Source organism: Brachycentrus maculatus, unplaced genomic scaffold (genome assembly GCF_059751285.1).
Source record: "Brachycentrus maculatus isolate JH-2025_06_01 unplaced genomic scaffold, ASM5975128v1 h1tg000172l, whole genome shotgun sequence".
Classification (NCBI taxonomy): Eukaryota; Metazoa; Arthropoda; class Insecta; order Trichoptera; family Brachycentridae; genus Brachycentrus; species Brachycentrus maculatus.
Window position 1 is genome coordinate 2155917 of NW_028280925.1, and position 22187 is coordinate 2178103.

Here is a 22187-nt window from a genome sequence, read left to right on the forward strand (position 1 = left end):
TATGACTAGATGTATGGATGTAGAGGAAGCGAGGAGTGTATGTCAGGACAGAAGAGTGTGGCTTTCAAACCTCTCTGCCTACCCCTGCAGCGAAACGGCGTGATAATAATAGTGCCGCGGCAGCCGTGGCATGGTTGGGTAGTAGCTCGACCGCGAAACTGGCGTCGCGGGTTCGATTTGCAAAATTAATTCAAGAAAAAATTATTTTCAATTGGTCTGGGTGTTTGTGATGTATTTTTCACATTCACCTTCCCTATCCTTATTATCCTACCTGGAGACAAGCATCTAAAATAGACGCTTTGCTGGTTATTCCTTTTTAAAAAAAGGAGTAATTATTTGTAAGGGTTCCAGTAAATGATGGAGAATATCCCCCTGACTGCGGAACTATTTCCAATGTTTGCTTTTGTCTTTCATATCATATGTGTCGCACTATCTTTTCTTGAAACGTGGATGAGCTTCCTGTACCGGAAGTGCCTGAGAACGTGGCTGCATCCCACATCACTCGGCACGTGTCTAAAAGTGTACTACTCCCTTTAGCGAACTTAATCCATTAGCCGGATCGGTTTCCTTTTTATTTTTAGATCTCGTTCCTGATTGAATTCGACGCGTGCATTTAAAAACCGGATGCGTACAATATCTGAACGAACAACGTTTGTCTATATCGATTTCATAACAATTTGGTTGTAAATATTTATTGTATCCGAATTTGATTTAGCTATTTCTTGGAATTTTAAAGAGTCGATTATCCGAATTTAATTTGACGCGAAGTCAGTTTCTGTAAGCTTTGCGACGCAAATTGAGCGCAGCAGCGTAAATTAAATGACGCAAGACTCTCGTTCGAAAGATAATATAAACATAAAAGATAATATCATCATCCCTAACGTCCCAAAAGAAGAAACCATTTGAAAAAAAAACAGCAATTCTTCAACTATTTAAGGGTAAAAAATACTTAAATATAAAAAGTTTATCTTCGAGATACCAAAATGAATTTCTTATCTTTCATTTAACCCTTACCCGCACCCAATGGTGCATAGGGCACTGCATCGTATTGACGCAGCGTTATCTTGATCGATACTTTCATGAAGGAAAGGTGATCACTCCTGCGCTTCTAGAACCATTCCAGGGTAATATTAATTATATATTACAGTGTAAAATCACCAATATTTATTTCACTCCTTCCCCCTGGGAATCGAACCCAAGACCTTCAGCACGGTAGCTTAACATGTTAACCATTGCACCATGGAGGCGAATATTATACCAAAATGCAATACCAAACAATTCCAACAGAACTTAAAATATTACAGTAAGTAAAATATTAAAGTATAATATTCAATAATCTTCCTACAGATATGAAAAAAAAAATGAAGACGTTAAAATGCCAAAATATAAATTAATAAGTTTATTTACATGTAAATCGTAGAAAAAAAACAACAAATAAAAAAAAACACATTTCATTTTTTTAAAAAATATAAGTGTAAGTCCCTCTCCAAGCACAAAAGCTAAGTTTCTTTATTTATTTGAGAGAACAGCGTAATTTTTAGATTGTAAAGTAGAAATGTCTAGAAAATGATCAAATTATAAAAAAAAAACTCTTTTAACTATATTAAATAAAGAAACACAAAATGAAAAAAGAGAGGGCGAACTCCTTTTTTTTTTTAAATTACCTAACGTCCAAGTGACTGTGAAATCTAGTTACGGCTTATTCAACACCGCTCATCATGTCCCTACTCAGGCTTCAACTTTATAAGTTTCATAGCCTATGCCTACTCGTGAGTGGATTTACTCTTTATGTTTAAATTTACTATAATTTCATGTAATTCGTGAGTGAAAATTCTAGGCAAAAACACTCGCTAGGGCGAACTCCCTCCACTCTTGTGAGATCGCATCGAATCTTCAGTCTCTACAATCTCATTTGGTTTTCTTAGACCGTTTTAAAATTAAGTTTACCTCTCGTTCCCCTTCAGTATCAGGGTTGGGGAACTTTTTAGCTCCTATCAGGCAAGATCTAACGCTTCGTGAAATTCTTTGATAAATTTTCGTCGGGCATGCTTCAGATTTGAAAGTAAATATTTGCAGCGATATTACTGCTCTTTTGTTATTCACTTTGAAGATCATGTGGTTATGAACTTCCGCATATATAAACCACAATATATCTTTTTATCATTAATACTTTATTAAAATTTAATCATATGAACATACGAATATACCACCATTTTCACCTCCGTTAACGCTGTATGCTTCACACACTCACAATTACACAAAATATAAGTACATAAATAAAAAAATAAAAAATATTATTACTAACTCATATAGTACATATTTGCTCACTTTTTTCATTTTCATCTTTTATATATATATTTTTTCTGTTCAAATCAAATATTTGCATATTATTTTTTGACAGCAGAAACTGCTAAAGAAAAAGCTTCTTTTTTATCTCACCAATAGATGTCTCTAGTGAAGTTTTAGTGATTCATGAACAATGTTTCAAAATTGGTTCATATATATAGGACTTCCAAGAATTTGAGCAGTGTGGTTTTCAATAATGGGTAGAATTGGTAAATGTTACATGTGTGTAAAGTGATCACTTAAACCAGCCTATGACGGTCGTCAGCCCCGTAAATGCCCAGACTTCCATATTCTTCTTCATATTTGATGAGATGTCAAAAAATAATATAATAATATTAGCTAACTCATATAGTACATATTTTTTTCTGCTAATTTTTTTCATTTTCATCTTTTTGATTATTTGTTTTCTGTTAAAATCAAATATTGGTAGTTCATATTAGCATTTTTGATCCAATTTTATTGCTGAAAATATCTATTGTATTCTTGCCAGTGCCCTTGATTATAACCTAAATTATAATGTAAACCCACCTACAGGCCATGCCTTTGTTGGACATTTTTTGTATTAATATTCAATATTTTTGTACTTGTAATTATAATATATATATTGTGAAATGCAAAAGAATAAAAAAGAAATAAAAAATGAGATTATAAAAAATTTAACGCTTGTTTTACACCACTAATCAATTTTTATTTAATTTCCATTTTTTTTAATTTTTCGCAACTTGCCCTTTGTAATGATAAAAACCCCTTTTCCGATGAAAACGTCTGTAGTTTTCGAAACTAGTCGTGTGAAACGAAATAAAACTTAATTTGTGGTCTAATACAAATGTTTGATTTTCAATAATCAAAATGTCATTGCACAAAGTTAATGCCAAACCAATAAATAATATAGTTTAAATGATGTTGGTAGGTCGCTTTTAAAGTTGGTAAAAAAATACGCTCGTCGCACGACGGTTCAGTATCCCTTACCAACGGGTGGGGTGGTCGAGACTCTCCACTAACGATAAGTTTATCCCCTTGACGCCGGGATGTCTGGCTTAGTAACCTCTACAAGAGAAAAGATTTTTACCGAGCGCGTACTTTTTCACTTACTACCAATTCATTAGTCGGATGGGCTATGTGTGAATAACTATAAAATGTGTTTAAAAGAGGGTTCTGACGTATCGTAAATGAGACCCTATTTTTACAGCCGGCTCGAGTGCCATCTGTGCGCCCTGAATTGAGATTATTTTTAATATTACTTTTGTATTTTTTCGTAATAAGGAAGGTTATTCAATACAACTCAGAGTATTCAGAGTAATCAGAAAAAATACATTTAAAAACGTAAATATTCCAATCTAAATATTAATGTTATTTAATAATAACATCTCAACAAAGATGAAGAAGAATATGGAAGTCTGGGCATTTGCGGGGCTTCCGATCGTCATAGGCTGGTTTAAGTGATCATTTTACACACGTGTAACATTCATCAATTCTACCCACGATTGACAACCACACTACTCAAATTCTTGAAACTTATATACATATTGTTCAAATTAGAAACAAAGTGCTTGAATTCGCTATAATTTCACTAGAGACATATATGGTGAGATGAAAGAAGCTTTTTATTGAGCAGAAACTCTTTCATTTGTATGTGAGGTCCGAATCCTGGATTATAATCACATACGCGAGAAACGCTAGAAAATATCCTTTCCATATTATTTTTCATCTATGTTTATCTATATTTATCTTCTTGAAGGCATTTCTGGATTGTTCTAAGTTAAAACTACGAAGTTAAAATTTTAACTTACATATAAAATTCTAACCCAGGAATTTAAAACACCTATTAATTTGAGTTAGTAAAAATGAGGTCTAGTATACATAATTTTGGTTTCGGTATAAATGGTTGTAAACTCCGCAGGTTTTGCAAACTAACTACTCAAATTTTATTATACATTGCTTCGACCATATTTAAGATTTAAATACATTTAGTCTTTAGTTGTATTTTCATTTTTAAACAAACGAATAAATCAACGAGCTTTTTTTTACTGTGATTTTATTGAAATTTTAATTTTCAGCATTGGAGCGAAAAATATCCGTCCGAGCAAACAGAGATGAGCTGGTGCAGAAGGGGATCCTCCTTCCTGATAGCCCAATCTCACCAATTCCCGAGCCAGGTAACTATCTATAATAAAAATATGTAAAATTTAAGTGAAAGCACACTACAGAGTTGATTATCCGTGTTGATTGAGGACACTGAAGCTCAGATAAATGGTAATTATGGCCCTTAAGTAAAATAAAACTTCTTGTTTAAAAATAGACCCAAAACTTGTCTTTATAAAATAAAAATAGAACTTTGTGCATGTATATCCCCGATGGTGACAAGGTTCTTGTCGAAACCGGTTAAAGAACCAATACCAAAAGTACCAATGTGGTTAAAAACAAAGTTCTGGTTTTATTTTATAAAAACCAAAACTTATCACTTATATTATTGTAGGATAGTTAATCAAATAAAACAAAATATCTCAAGAATTGATTCGACAGTAATTTTGTGGTACGTTGTATCCATTTAAGAATTAAATTTCTCTTTTCAGTTTGTTTTTTTTTTAATGGACGTTTTTTGGTGGAAATGCATTTTTTGTTAGAATTAAGCAACTCAATACCTTTTCCCACTTTTATTTGATAAATAAACAGCAAAGTGTATTTTTGTTATTAAAAAAAAATAAAAATTTAACTTTGTAATTTAAATTGAACCACCCTTTCCCCGGCATAACCAAGCGACGTTTCAGGACTACAGTCCCTGAATTTAAGTTTGCTTCGCATACATTTTTTGCTGTTTTTACTCGGATGCCTCGAAACAAGTTTACCACATAAACAATGAAATAATTTAGCGGTAAAAAAGTTTAATAGAAAATCCGTGTGTTTTCATTGTTTTCTCTAAAACAAATTTTTTGTTTTAATTTTCGTCAAATAACATAAGATGCTATATTGTAACCGGCATCATTTTGGCGTTTACGGAATCAAAGTATGAACTGTTTTTACAGATGTCACTGCTTTCTTAGATTGCAAGTATGTATTGTGATACGCCATCAGCGTCCTACTGTTGAGGAATATGACTTCCCTTACTTGGTTCACTAGATTACTTTACTATATCGTTTCTTAATACTGTCCATGTGCACGTTTTCATTCCACCAAAGAAAAAAAAGATTGGTTCTTTGCATGTTCAATTTTGATCCAGAGACCTTTACGTCTGTAATTTTCATTTAAGAATAATATCGTAATTATTTAAAGGTATATATTTATAGATTTGGCGTTTAATTTTTAGAACTCCATTTCAATTTATGTATTAAATGTTACATCAAACACTGATTTTTCGAGTCTACCAAGTTGTATTTTAATTGTTAAAAAAACACATAAAAATCAGTTTTGTGACTATAGTTATGTCCTAGTTATGGAATTTTCTAACAAATAATTAGTTTTTTAATTTAACATTTAAAACGTAAATAACGTTACTATTATGTTTGTTTTGGCGACATTAAAATTGTACAATTTTTACCAGATTCATGTCTTTTTGTCTAATAAAGTGCCATAATTTTTTTATTTTTCTCTATTTTATCTCGTTTTTTGCATGTGACTAGCATTCAAATAATTATCATTAAATTTGCTACATACGAGTACGAGAATTAAACCCAGAAGGTTGCCTTGTTATGTAAAGAGATGAATCCACAGGCAATTACTCTAAAGACTACCAATTAGTAAATAAAAGAAAAGATATATGTAATTCAGAACCATGTTAATTCAACTCCGTGGGTGATTTGCCCTGGTAAATTAACTGTTTATCTTCGGATTTCTACCGTTTATTTTACTAGTCGAGTTAAAAATTATATCCTTTGTTGAATATGGAGTGGATCGTTTGCACAAGGGTCGTAATTTTATCAGAATCGGAATGACGGTGGACGTCGAACGTCGAAACGGTAATGGCTATCGTATACCAGTCAAACGCGCACTATGGCAAACCGATCGTATGAGCCGAGAATTGATACGACTGATTTGTTTATCTAAAGTCAGCCAATCGTTCAGAAGTGTCAAATCGTAGCAGCAACTTTATACGAATGGTTCGATTTGCAGGCAGTGTGCTAGAAAACGATAGTTTTATTTTTATTCTTAAAGAACAATAATAAAATATCTTTATAAAATTAATAAACTTTATTTTCACCACTTTTTTTACTAATACAATTTAACCTACCGGTTTCAACAATACATTGCCATCATCAGGGTTTATTTTAAATCAAAAACATTAAAATAATTTCACCAAAAACTTCCACACACTCCATAAAAATCCTAAATTTGAAATTGAATTGTATTTATGAAAAAAAGAGGTAATTAATTTTATAAAGATATTAAAAAATGTACCACAAAGTATTTGCGGAAAACATTCAAGAAAAAAATTGTCAATAGATAATTTTTAATTTTTAATAATTATGTAGATTGCCCAGAGCTTTTATCACACATCAATTTAAAAGTCCCGGGAGCACAGACAGGAAACAAAACTTTATTCAAAATCCCTAAAATGCACACCAAGTCCTACCAAAATTCATTTTTAAATCGATACTGCGATATGTACAATGTAATGCTCAATGAAATAGTCATCAATAATGTTTCTTTTAAAACGTTTAAGAAAAATATTGTTGATATCTATTTGACTATTTGATTATTTGATAAAGAAATGTAAGATATAATATTATATAGGTATACTTATGTACATGACAGATTATTTTTATTTTTAGGTTACTTTAAAAAGAAAATTGTAATTGGAATTAATTTTTTTATTTTTTATTATATTTTGTTATTTTTTTGTAAATATTCTGTTGGTTTTCCAATAAAAAAATAAATAAATAACCAGAATGGTTATATTTGTAGACATTGTATTGAAAAACGACAGTTTTATTTTTAAAGCATAGTAATAAAATTGTCATTTTTAAAACTCTCTTTGACCCCTTTCCTAATAACGTTAAAGTTACCGATAGAAAAATCATGTATGTTTGATTTTTTATCAGATAGAAATTGCAATCAAAATGTTGAATTCCGTAAGGAAATTCAGCGTTGTGTCACTAAATGCAAGGGACACTGAAGACCTCTGTGGCCTCTCAATGCGTGCCGCGTCTAAAAGTCGATAATTTTCACTCATCTGTATACTATTTGTCTCATTAAAATGTATATGAATTTGAACATAGGAAGATATATGGTACAATGATTAAGGAAACACTTGTTTTTATACCACTTGAGTTTTATTAATGACTACTAGTTTCGGAAGCTGACTTTCTGAATAATAACAAGTTGTTATTCAGACCTGACGATGGAAGTTTAGCTTCCGAAACTAGTAGTCATTAATGAAACTCAAGTGGTATAAAAACAAGTGTTTCCTTAATCATTGTAACATGTCTTACCGCAAAGTTAATGCCGAAACAGTAAATAAAAGAAATATGGTATTAATAATATCTACCATCGTAACACGCTTACCTTGAAGAAACTTTAAAAAATAATTTCTTAGATTTACCATTTTCCTTCGTTTTGACGTTTTTGTATTCTCGTTATTACGCAAAAAATAAACATAAATTATTTATTTGCCGTGATGTTTTTCTTTTCGTACGGCTTTTAACGGCGAATATTATCGTCTCGAAACACATTTTATAACGAAATAACTCGTAAACCGTTTTCAGGACAATATTGTTCGCGGAGTTTATTCGCTATGCTTTTGAAATCAACATCCATTTCCGATGACACAAAAGTAGAACGATTATCGCGGCTTTCATGGCGGACGTTATCCAGGATACTGTAATTGCTTTACTTGTTATTCGACGTTTAGTGATTAAAATTTCGACATTTTCGAATAATAAATCGAGCCATCTTGTCGTTACAATTTTTGTTACGCTAAGGACCAATTTTATTACCAAGTTCTTTGAATCGTCCGTTTGGACTCTCGGTAGCATTTTTATCTGATATTTGTTTAAACACGCAATTGTTATAAGTTTCACTAATGACTACATCTTCTTCTTTTAACCCTTATCTACACCCCAATGGTGCATAGGGCACTGCATGATAAAACGCAGTGTTAACTTGATCGTTAACACACGAAGGAAAGGTGATCCGCCTCCGCTTTAACTACGATTATTAAACGGGTATATGTCATTATTATTATTATATTTATTTTTGTCCGCCTCCGTGGTGTAATGGTTAACGTGTTTGGTTACCGTGATGGAGGTCCCGAGTTCGATTCTCAGGAGGGGGGGGAGTGGTCGAAAATAAATATTAGTGATCTTGCACTCTAATATTTACTAATATTACCCTGGACTGGTCCTCGAATCAGAGTGATCACCTTGTCTTCATGTTAGTAATTATTAAGCTAACACTGCTTTAATATGATGCAGTGCCCTATGCACCTTTGGGTGGGGATAAGCATTAAAAATGTTGTTATACAGACATAATATTTTTTTAAAGACTTTAACAATATTTAACTTTGAAACAATTCTTAAAAGATATGAAATGAGTTACCATAATAATTGGTTTTCAATAATATACTTTTTAAACAAAGAGAATTATAAACATTTATGTTTTTTTTAAATTGTCTGTTTAACAACATATTAAAATAGCTTATAAATCTAGTAGTCGCAACACGAAGATAAACACAGTTTTTCTTCGTGTTGCGACTACTAGCGCCATCGTCGGATTTTTCCGTAAGTTTAGCGAGCTTTTGCACCCCTCTGCACAAACTTTCCATTTCAGTTTTCTTTCAGTATTCTCTTCCGCCGCTAGATGGCAGTATTCATTTGGTTTTGTTAGATGTAGTTTATAATTGCAAATATTTTTATTGATTGCTTTTGAATTCATATTCATTTCAATTTTCATATATTTATGATACCTTTTCTCACGTTTATAAACGGATCTTTGTCTCAATTTAAAAAATGTTTTTTTTTTCTTTTTTACTCTTTGTTCTGCGATAAACGGATTTAAAAAAAAATTAAAATAAATTAGAGAACACTATTCACCGAAAACTTTTGTCAGTTTTTTCCTTAAAACATCTGTTGGTATTTTCCGAAATAAATTATTATTTTAAAATAAATTATTAAAAAAAGAATATGATTTTGAATTAAATGAAATTATATATTTACCCTAAACATGAATTTACTACCATAGATGTCTCTAGTGAATTTAAGAACTATGTTTCGAATTCGAACAATATTTATAGAATCCAAGAATTTGACTAGTGTGGTTGTCAATCATGGTTAGAATTGGTGAATATTACACGTGTGCAAAGTGATCACTTGAACCAGCCTATGACGGTCGTAAGTCCCGTAAATGCCCAGACTTCCATATTCTTCCTCCTCTATGTTTGAGATGTCAAAAAATTATATTAAACATGAAGAGTAAATCATATCTCGAGTAGGTATAGGTTATAAAACTTATAAAGTTAAAGCCTAAGAGGGTTATGATAAGCGGTGTTGCATAAGTCGTTGCTAGATTTCAGAGTCACTTGGTTGTTGGGTAAAAGAAACTTATTTATTACCATATTTAACTTATTTAAAAATATATTTCAAAACACATTTAACTTATTTAAAAATATTCAAACAATTTATATTGCACTATATTTATTTCATTTCTTGTAATTTGTTTTTCATTATTTGTGAACCATAAATAAAATAATATAAATATAATCTTATATTTTTCATAAAGTATGCGGGTAAATTTTTTGGTTATTTTTATAATAAAATACAAAAACAGGAATTTCAGTAAGCTGATTTCGTAATGAAAACGAAATACCGTGCTACAATTTCTTACATCCTTAACGCTAAGTGCGTAGCACTAATAAGTGCGTAGGTACCTACTAATATTGATAATTAACAATACTTTACAAGAGTACCTACCACCACCTGTTTGATGTCATATAAAAATAATTTACATGAATTTTGCGGCATCAATATGTGGTTTCCTTTGATGCCGACGCTTAATGCGGTGGTAAAAAAGAATGAATAAATAATGTAACAGGGAGCTTTTTTATGGGCATGTATAATTTTTCATTTTCGGTAAAAGCGTTCCTTTTACTTATAAAGTATCTTATGAGGCCTTTATATTATTTCGTATCTATAACGAAAAATAATTTTTAAATTTCTTATATCGTGGGTATACTTACTAGAAAAAACGTGAACTCTAAAATCCCTGTTTGAATAATCCCTGTTATTTAAAGCTTTTAGCCTGCATAAAATACCCGCTATTTAACTTAATGTTGAATTTACTTTAAAACCACATAAATATGAAATTTCAAAGAACTTAGTGTATTTTGCCGATTTATAGAACTTTTACTTTATAATAGTGAATCATTAAGTCAAAATTGCATATTTTCAAATAAACGTTTTTTGCCAGTACACCTACGTACGATATGTTCGTACATAGGTAGCTTAATCATAAGCTTAATGAAACAATTAAATGTATCGAAAGGCATAAATTAAAGAGATAATTCGTAGATCTGGTCGTAACATTACTGCAGTCTGGGTTTTACAGGGCTTACGACCTGTCATTGGCTAGTTTAAATGATCACTTTATACACGTGTAACATTCACTATTCTAACCATGAATGACAACCACACTTCTCAAATTTTGGAACTCATACACATATCATTTAATTCCAACGTCGCTTTATGTGTGAGTTTGCGGGAGTATCTATGGTTTATTTGAGTAAGCTTTCATTTGGCAAATACCCTTGTTTTTAAATGTATGCAAGATATGCATACTGAAAGACGCCTGAAAACATGATTTTCAATTTTAATGCAGCTTATGATTCGACCAGTTTTTTTATTGTTCACAACATTTCGAGTGTGTTCACAAATCTGGGTTACCCCACATCGTTACAAGTTATTTTTACATGTCATTTCACCAGTTCTTTTGATTCATTTATGTAAAAAAAAAACTCCCAGGTGGAGAAATCCAGATTTGTGAACAAAAGAACAGGAAAAAGGATTTGGAATCACCAAAAATAACAAACTAACTAACTAACCACCACGCCGCTTCCTCCTAGGGGTAGGCAGGGAGAATATAACGCCACACCACTCTGTCTTTGCAAACATTCTTCGCTTCTTCCACATTCATGCATCTCCTCATACCCGCCGATTTTTTGACTCCTAATCTATCCTTACCGAAAATTGACGACACTGAAAATTTTGTTCCATTTTTGTGCTTACTTTATGTATATTAAAATTCATTATTAAATTTTAAACACCTGAAAAAGATATTGATTGTATTACTTCCATATTCTTCTTCATCTTTGATGAGATGTCAAAAAATAATATAAAAATAAATTCAGTTAAACAATTCCACATTTATGTTTTAATAACTATTAAAAACATTAAGAGATAAAAAAGGGTATGGTATAAAAAAATAGATTTTGCAGGAAGGAGAAGGATGTAAGATAAAATGCAAAAATGTGTGTTTTTTGAAGACATCACGGTTCAGAACGCTGAAGCAGGTTCCGAAAAGCCGACACGTCAAGTGACTGAAAATCGGTTCGTTTAGGAGCGGTTAGTTCGTAACTTTGCGATGTGTGTACAATAAATTATATAGGAGAATGTCGATCAAGGCAGTTAAGTTTTCGAATTACGCCCGAGAGTCGAACTCGGTAATTCGACTCGTCCCCTTTAATTCAATACAAGTTTACAAAGTTCGGCAGAACTAAGCGTTTAATGTTTTATATATGTACATTCATGTTACACAATCAAATATCGTGTAATTTTTACTGAATGAACGGTTTGCAGGGATGAGATATCGCTCACTCCTTTCAAGAACGTCATAAATAAAAAATCGTCAATTTTCAGTTGTGCATGTTTTCGGAATGCTCAGAAAATGTACTATATCCAAGCAAAAGAGGCATATTTTTAACTTAATATTTACCCGCTACAGGGAAGAAAGCGTTGTTTTTGTAATTCAACAATACATTTTGAAAAAAATGTATTGTTGAATTACTTTTTTAAACGTACTAAATATTTTTCAAATGGAGAAAAAAACCTTCAGGTTTTACCTAAGAAGATCTATTGCACAGTAAAAAGTTAAATAAGTGGCTTGATATTTATTTTTAATACATTGTATTATATTTTTAAACTTTAAAAACGTTCTCCTGAAAAATCAAGTTTTTTGATTTATGACGTTCTTGAAAGGAGTGAGCGATATATAAAATTCCGTACAAGTTTAGCCCCCACGCTATCATCCCTTTAGAGCATTGTTCCGCAAAGTGTGGGCCGCGGCACACTAGTGTACATCGGTAATTAGATAGTGTGCCGCGGAAAAAAGTCTAGTTTTGTGAAAATAACACAATTGCTCCAAATTTTGATTGCCTGTGCTCAGGTTAGTAGGCTTACATTTCGCATTAAACATAATATATTAAATTGTAACCATAATATGGTAAATATGCACCCCTGAAATTTCTTAATTTGATAGGTGTACCTTGAATAGAAAAAGTTTGCGGAACACTGCTTTACATACAAAAAGTACATACAAGAAAAAATTATTTTTTTACAAAGGATTTACATCGACGAGAGTAAATTTACATTGTGTGTGGGTCGTATTTTACTACACCTTAGCATAAAATGGTAAGAATATATAGATTTCTCAAGTTTTTTTGGATTACTTTTTATTTATATATATGGAGAAGGCGGGTTGGAAATAAGAAAAAAAAGTATTAGACGTATTAAAATAGAGTAAAAATAAATGTATACATACGAACTAAGGAGATCCTTCATAAAAATGAAATTTCTTGACTTTAAGGATATACTTTAATAATTTATTTTTGGTTATTAAAAGCATAGATAAATTTGTAGTATGGTAATAAAACTCTCTCCTTATCATCCATTGTTTACTTCATGTAATACCACTTTTATAAAAGTGGTATTACACAAAGTAAACAATGGATGATAAGGAGAGTGATATATAAATCATTATTTACGTACAATCTGGCATTCTTTAAACATGCGACTTAATTCAATTCTGTTTTCTGAGAAAAGTATTTCTTGATATACATTTTTCTTGGTACAAATTGTACGTTTTACTCTGTTCAGCTTGTTTATTTTATACTTTATTATTTCGTCTGTTTTAGTTACTTTTATGTTCCAGTTTTACCGCGTTATAAGTTCTGCCCTCCTGATGCGTAGATTTAAGATAAGAATCTTAATCAAAAACATGTTTGTGAATTTTATCTATGAACTAATTAATAGTATGTGAAAGGGATCCACCAGTATTGCATATATACAAGTTTCAGAAAAATATTGCAATATGGTTGTATAATAATTAGCAGAATGGTGAACGTTACACAAGTGTATAAAGTGATCGCTTAAGGCAGCCAAAAGGCAGGTCGAAAGCCCTGGGAAACTCAGACTTACATCTTCCGTCATAAAAACCGATAGATGTTTCATCTCAAGTTGAGAAGCCTTTAACCCTAGAATACTAAACTATCGTAAAAATTACGACGGCCAAATTTCGATTCCTGGATAAAAAATCTTCGCGTCTTTCCTTGTCCCCCTGCTTTACAGTACCTTCCTAATATCTCTTAATTTTTTAATTATAACGTAATCTATCAAACCCAAAGAATGTTACCATTACTTCTAAAATAATAAATGTTTTTGATTATCTCATTTATTGCTGTTTTATTTTTATTTTATTTATTGCGTATTTTTTACAAATGTTTAGTAAAAACGTAACATTTAGAATAGTTTAGTAATCTAGGATATTAACCCTAGACTAGTGTGTATGAATTAAGCGAAGAAGCTCAGGGTAGAGAACCTTGAGGTTGCATATCCGTACTCGTGTGCAAGCTTGTGTAAGTTAGCGTGTGCGATTCACTTCATATCCCGATTGAAAAATATCAGCTAATTACAATTTTTTTTATTCAGAAATACCCGGGCTCGCGATATAATCAATTCGTGTTGTGATAATGATTTTCCATCACGTATACTCGTATAATATCCCTTATACTGTAAATGAGTTAGAACTGTAAATGAAACATTTTGAATAAATTCGTGACGTTAGTAGTACGTTATGTACAATATTACCTCAAACGATTACTTACTTCGCTTCTCTTCTTTGAATTTGCATAATTTGACGAAGATGATTCGTTACCTACGCTTTAAATTTGATGAGAACAATTTTCATAATTTCGACGAAAACTTATTTAACGCCGTGCCGCTACGATCGATCACTCCAAAGTTCGTACTTAAATTTGATAATTTAATGACTCTACGTTTAAAAATCGTTCTTTCCTAAATGACTTCGTATTTTATTAAAAATTCTGTAAAATCTGAAAGATGAGAAACAAATAAAATTAAAAACATTGAATTAAGAGATGTTGAATATTAATTTGAAAGGTTTTTCTCGACTTCAAAGGAAATGGAAATAGCGAATTACGTCGAAAAGAATGTAATAAAAGCGACGAGTCTTCTGTTTGGATTCACGTCCGAAAAAAGAGGGGAAATTTTCAAACGCTTCGTAAAGGGACGCAATTAGGACTAATTGGTCGATGACTGGTCACCTTCGACTAATAGAAACTTCCGAAAAATAACATTCTCTTCCGCTGTGCTGCGGTTAAAAGGGAATCGGACATGCGGGGAGACAGCTCGGTACAGCGTTTAACGACTCCGGTGGGATTTTTTCCACGACGATGCAAAATAATGGCGTTAGCAAATTGTAATTATAATAACGAGAAATGGTCGTCCTACCGAGCTTACTTCACAGACTTGAACGTTAATGACCATTTAAAACCAGCACACGACGCAGACCTTTTTATAATAGTCAGTGTGTGGACGAGAGTTGAGGCAATTTCGAGTAAAAATGTTACGTCATCGTCAAATGAAAATGTCTAAACCATTAAATTACAAATGTGTAGTGTCGCTTATTTTAATTACTTTGCAGAATTCACATAAAATGTTATATCTCATATAATGTTTTGTATTACTACCTCCAAGCTTTTTTGTTTAACATTTTTAATCGGTTGCGTATTTCTACCTCCTTATTTATTCGATAATTTGCCGTCTAAAACTTAAGCTGGAAAAATATACATTGTTTTAAAAAAAATATATATATGAAAACCTTCATAATCGGGCTAAAAAGTAACTGGTACTACTTAGTTAGGTAGGGTAGGTACTGTTGCGTTTTTGTATGTCACACGGATAAGTTGTGATAGGCTACGGAAGGCACCCCTCTGCAGACACCCATTAGTCACAACTCTAGTACTAATATGAATGTATAATATTTTTATTAATTCTAACTTATTTATAAAATATATATTACGTCCAAATTGATTCGTAAAACGTCCAATTTGATTTGTTAATCGTTCAACTTGGTTTCCAAGGCGTATCATTTATTTTGTAAAACGTCCAATTCGGAGTGAAAAACCTGTGTAATTCCAGGGCCGTGTTTTACCACTTACCCGATGTGTAGTTCACAGTAAACATTTTTCTTTACACAGTCCCTTGTTTCAACATTATTTTACGCGCTAGGTTACAGATGAGAGTACTAGAATTTTTCGTCTGCGTCATTTGTTCTCCGTTGCCTGCGCGCCGAGGCGATTCGTTACGTCGTTCGTCGTTCGTTCCTTTCTCCCGTATTTCTCTCACGTACTGTCCCGTGTCCGATCTAACTGGCCGCGTCTCCCGATTTCTTCCCTTACCGCCTTCGTTGTTATTCTTTCCGCTCACGAGCGCCCATATTCTTAGATCCTCGCGGCTAAATTGAGTTTCGTCAAAAGTGCCCGTAGATGTAGTGACCGTACACACTCGTACACTAGGCTCGCTCATTAAAAAAGAAAATAAGCGCACGCGTGTCGGATTAGTATTCCGAAAGTGCGTGGGGATTTGATAGAAATGTATTATTTATTAAATGTATTATTTATTAAACGTATTATATTTCTGTCCGCCTCCGTAGTGTAATGGTCAGCACGCTCGGCTACCGTTCTGGAGGTCCCGGGTTCGATTCCCAGGGGGGGTCAAATAAATATTAGTGATTTTTTCACTGTAATATTTATTCAATATTACCCTCGAATGGTACCTGAAGCGGAGGGCTGATCACCTTTCCTTCATGTGTAAACGATCAATTTAACACTGCGTTTATATGAAGCAGTGCCCTATGCACCGTTGGGGTGCGGATAAGGGTTTTATTATTATTATTATATTTTATTATTTTATAATTACACACTTGTAAAACCACTTAATGAGTTTTATTTCATAACACACGACTAGTTTGGAAAACTAACAGATGTTTTCATCAACAGGTGAAAAGTAACGAGAGAAAAAACTAACGAGCAAAAAATCTGTTAGTTTTCGAAACTAGTCGTGTGTATTGAAAAAAAAACTCATTAAGTGGTTATACAAGTGTTTATTTATAAAATAATAATCAACATTTCATCATACAAAGTTAATGCCGGATCAATAAATAATATTTTGCAATGTATTTCAAAATAATTAAAACTTAATTCTTTATTTTAATTATTATGATGATGATGAAGTATACAGTACACAAAATTATTTATCCGAACTTTCGCACCATTTCAAAAGCGAGTTATCGTGCTTTCTCGAGAAACTTAAGTAGCCATAAACAAAAAAATATTTATATTATTTTAGTTTTACTTAGTCAAAATCACAATTTTTTAAAATTTATTGTGATACGTGTTTCGTGTTTCGGTGTTTGAAAATGATGCGGAATGCATCGAAAGATGTGTCACAATAGATTTTAAGAAATAGTGGTATTTACTAAGTAAAACTTGAATTAGAAATGGATTGATTTTACCACAGAGTGACTGCCCAATGAATGAATGAATGAAAAAATAGTACTTTTTGACATCTCAATATAGATGAAGAAAAATATGGATGTCTGAGTATTTGCAGGGCTCACGACCTAACAAAGTCTGGTTTAGTGATCACTTTATGCATGTATAACTTTCACCATTCAAAATAATCCTGTTTCGGATCATGCATACAAATAAAAGCTATCTAAATCCAATCATAGGTGGCTGTTGTGAACTCAATCATGGAACGTCATGAGTTTGATCATATAAGTACACGTATGTATGAATTCCAAAATTCGAGTAGTGTGGTTGTCAATCATGGGTAGAATGGTGAATATTACACTGTATAAAGTGATTACATAACTAGCCTATAACAAATCGTAAGCCCTGCAAATACTTAAACTTTCATAATCTTCTTCATACATGGATGTTTTAGTTTCTCGAGAAATCACGATAACTTGCCTTTGAAATGCTGCGAAAGTTCGAATAAATAATTTCCTTAAGTGTATTGAGAAATAATAAATTTACCCCCAACATTCTAAGTCTTTCGCCGAGCACAGTTTGCGCTACACAATGATTTTCAACTTCAAAACAAACCTTCAAACTTTGATTTCATCTCAAATTAGCGAGACGTGTGCTCGAAAATATGTAATATGTAAAAGTCTTGGCTCGTGCATATGGGGATGGCGGAAAGAATTATGTCATTGTACTTTTCGAAGTCTTGAATCACCTTCCATATTCGAGGGATTGTAAAGTTACATTTCATTATCTACTTATATCAACGAACTCGTAAATTGTTGTGTGTAATGTGTTTCAACATTCAATATGAGATTTTACAGAAATGATACTCGAAACGTAGTTTTTTTATTATCTTTTATTAACGTCAAAATTAATAATTTTATTGATAAAAATATAACACTCTCTTTATAATTCATCGTTCACTTAGTATAATACCACTTAAAAACTTGATTTCATGATTATCGGTTTCTTAATTATCATTCTATCATCAGGTCAAATGTAGACTAATGTGAAATTGCTACGGTGTCCTTATTATATAAATATATATTACTATTTTATTTTTTTATTCTTTCAAAGAGAGAGACATATGATAAAGTAATCACAATGGGAATATTTTCAAAAGCGGACTGAAGTTAATTGCCTTACTTATTTCTAATTTTTCAAGAATTTTAAAGTGTTGTTGTAGTGGCGTTACACATACTACCTCGATCAAAAAGTTCCCGGAATCATCACCGTGTGGCGTTTTCAGTCACCCGATTTGAGTTTTCTTTTTTTTTTCTTAGATTGCTACATCTGTCATTGATATTCTATGAAATTTTCAGCTTGATAGCTTGACATTTGTAAAAGTGACGCCGTATTGAATTCATCTGCGTTTGTGCGTGCTTTCGATTTTTTACAATTTTGAAAAATGGAATGGAATTCGCTACCACGAGTTTGTATTAAATTTTGCGATTTTAGTAGGGCGACGACATTGAAAATGCTAGAAAAGTGTTTCGGCAACGATACTCTGAAGAATACGAACGTTTCAGAAGTGGCCATAAGACCATAAGAAGGCCATAAGAACGATGATGAACGCAATGGAAGGCCTTCGATTGGGGATTTCAACAATGATTTTAACACACAAAATAGTTTAAAAAAAAATATATTTTTGATCGCCTTGTCGACATAGGATGAGGTTCAATAAAATTTCCTTGAATCGCCTCGAATTGGCATAAACATCGTTTTGCTTTTGTATCTATCCCTTAACGTCTTAAGTTTAATAGAAAATCCATACGCCGATACCTCATCCCAGTCTGACAGAACTTGCTAATGAAGTTCAGCAAGAAACATGTGTAGGTAATTAACCACAACCTTCATTGATTATGTACGAAATATTAGTATTATTCCGTAGTTTATGCTGGCAGTATAAAGTTTTCATCGAAACAAAATATTCTGATTTTTATTTTGAGTAAATTGATATAATCGCTTGAAGCTTAGCCACATATTTTAAATGTCAATGTCAATCACGCATTTCAGACAGTATTCAAATAAACAGATGCTGCAGATGTATGTAGATGCCGTATCGGTTATACGAGTATATTTTATTTATATATTTTTGGCCAGTTTTGCTAGAAGATCTTGAGTTTTATCGTATATTATAAAAATTTGGTGAAAAGGTGTAGGTACGAATGGTAAATTCATATTTAGTAGATACATGAATTTGGAATTTATAAACTCATTTTCAAGCGCTCCATAAAATTGTGTTTGTCATGTCAATCCTGACAGCATCATATTTTTTGTATAAAGCATTAATCAGTGTAAAATCCAATTGAATTGTACATATAACATATATTTCATTACAAGGTTGCCATATATATCTTCATTATTCTAGACATTTTTAAATAAAAAAAATATATTACAATGATTACATAAACATGTAGATATGTTGCATTGTATGACGCAATCGCGTTTTCACGCAGTTTGTTAGGATTTGTTTTATTTTTGTTTTTGTGGCGTTCTGTTTTCTCTGCCTACCCCTGCGGAAGCGGTTCTCTGATGAAATTGCATCTCTTACACGCTGTCTCACTCACTCATTCGTACGAACGCCCCATCGTTCTATCATTCTTTTCCATGTTTACGCATATACCTCTCGCTAAATTAATACTTAAAGTATAAGTAAATATAAGTGATATTTTACTCTAATATTTATTCAATATTACCCTGGACTAGTACCTGAAGATAAGGGGTGATTACATTTCCTTCTTGTGTTAATGATCAAGATAACACCGAGTTTATATGATGCAGTGTCAAATGCCCATATGCATCATCGGGTGCGGATAAGGGTTTTATGAAAAAAAAAAAAATTAATAAATCTAACTCGTGTCTCGTTTTCCAGGTGAAGAGGAAGAGACTGATTCGAGTGCGGGCCCCGCCCTACCGCCCGCGGGCGCGCCCCCGAGCGCGCCGGCGCCCCCGGCGGGCGGCATGGGCGCGCTGGGCGGGGGCGCGGGCGCGGGCCTGCTGGGGGGGCCTGCGCAGGCGCAGTACGCGCTGCAGCAGCAGCTCCAGCAGCACCTGCAGCACCAGCACAACATGCTCCTCTACCAGCAGCAGGCCAACAGCGCCGCCCAGAACAACAACATCATCGGTGAGTCTTTGCTGATAAACGCACACGCGACAAGATTCTGTCGCCAATACTGCAAGAACATCAATAGTGCAATATTAATTAACTCATTTTACCATCGGAAGCCTCTGCAGAAATCTAGTATAGTGGAATGTAGTAGATATGTGTGGTTCTGAACATCCGGATGTAAATGATCCCTTCATATATTGATTCTCATCCTTCGATAAATCGATATGCAGTTAAATTTATTACGTTTTAAGGGGATCATTTTATTTAAGGTTTTTTAGGCGATTGAAAAAAAAAATGTACAGGAAAAATGTACATATTAATAATTAACTGTGTCGGGTTGTGGTCCCGTGGTCAGTGTCGCGGACTCTTAAGTCAGAGTTTCTCGGTTCGAACCCCCTTATTTGATACATATTTCTAATAATGAGCCACTTAGGCTCACAGAAATAGTATGAAATATAAATATTTGTGTTAATAATAAATACATAAATATTTCTGTTTTTTTAAAAATATATACATATTTTTTTTGTGAAAATCATGTAGATGACTTTTTTTGCAAACAACGGAGAAAACGTATAAATTGGGGATATTGATTTTTTTTTGTAAAAATTCTAATGACAACGTTTATTCGTTTTTCATGCAGTTTCACGTTTTTTGTTACAAACAAAAAACGTGAAAACTGCTCATAAACGATCTTAAAAGTGTTACGGATCGAGTCAAAAATCAAATGACAGGATATTTTCTACGTTACCTTCTAAGAAACGAAAATGCGGGTAATAAATGTACGAAAATATATTGGGACTGAAATAATTGCACGCAATTGGCAGGAAAATGTTAAATCCGGGATTTAAAATCCGGGTTTCACAATATTTACTTATATATTGACCAAGTGACCAGATCCCAATTTCTAGTGAATCATATTCACGAACGCCGACCCGTTCAATGACTTATTTATTTACGGGTTCATTGATTCACTGATTCATTGATTTACTAAAATTACTGACTCATTGATCCAATTTTTAAAAATCGTGGAACGGGGAGCGAAAAGAAGGTTGCTATGATAATTAATTGATGTTAAATAATGCTATTTTCTGCATATAGCATCAACTAAGGTGTCTTAACGTCGCAATAATTAAGTACCGTTTTACTGTGAAAATGAACATGTAAACACTCGTATACCTTACTCCAAAATATGTTCGAAATCTTTTTATTTTGTCCCGAATTTCGCTTAGCGGGTATCTAAATTCACAAGCATTTATTTTGCTTTATCGCTCTTTGCGTAAAGCAGCAACCCCACTCATACGTCATCCCTTATAACTTACCGTGCGTTCGGTTTGGCTTTGTATTTTAATTTGTTATCTAACGAACTGTGCGGTTTAAGTTTATTCAAAAATTTAATCAAACGTTTAATCGCATCATCCCTCCAACCACCCTTTTTCATAGATTTTATTAGCCCGCGCCGGCATTTTGCGGTATGGAAATAAATAACCGAATAGATTAACAAAATATCTCTTGTCCGAGCACCGGAGCTTTCCCGGCCTGGCCATTTCATTTACAGCAAACGTATATTTGGCATTGCGCAATACAGTAAAACTTCGATATGACGGACTAAATTGGGGGATGGGGTGTCCGTTAAAGCCGAAAGTCCATTATATAAAAATCGGTTTAAAATAAACCAAAAAAACTTTGAAAATATGATCAATGTATTTACATAGTGTAATGGTCAGCACGCTCGGCTACCGTTCTGGAGGTCCCGGGTTCGATTCCCAGGGGGGGTCAAATAAATATAAGTGATTTTTTTACTGAAATATTTATTCAATATTACCCTGGACTGGTACCTGAAGCGGAGGGCTGATCACCTTTCATGTGTTAACGATCAAGATAACACTGCGTTATATGACGCAGTGCCCTATTGGGGTG

The 22187-nt window shown here is 32.8% G+C and overlaps 1 protein-coding gene across 6 annotated transcripts in view; it reads left to right on the top strand.

Moving 5' to 3' along the window:
• The window catches only part of LOC148308295 (phosphatase and actin regulator 2), a 352056-nt gene that overhangs the window by 181642 nt on the left and 148227 nt on the right, over nucleotides 1-22187 (top strand). For all 6 annotated transcript variants that reach the window (XM_088261993.1, XM_088261996.1, XM_088261997.1 and 3 more), the window contains 2 exons: nucleotides 4404-4502; nucleotides 20034-20285. In XM_088261993.1, the coding sequence (XP_088118119.1) occupies nucleotides 4404-4502; nucleotides 20034-20285 (351 nt within the window). The remainder of the gene's footprint in view (nucleotides 1-4403; nucleotides 4503-20033; nucleotides 20286-22187) is intronic.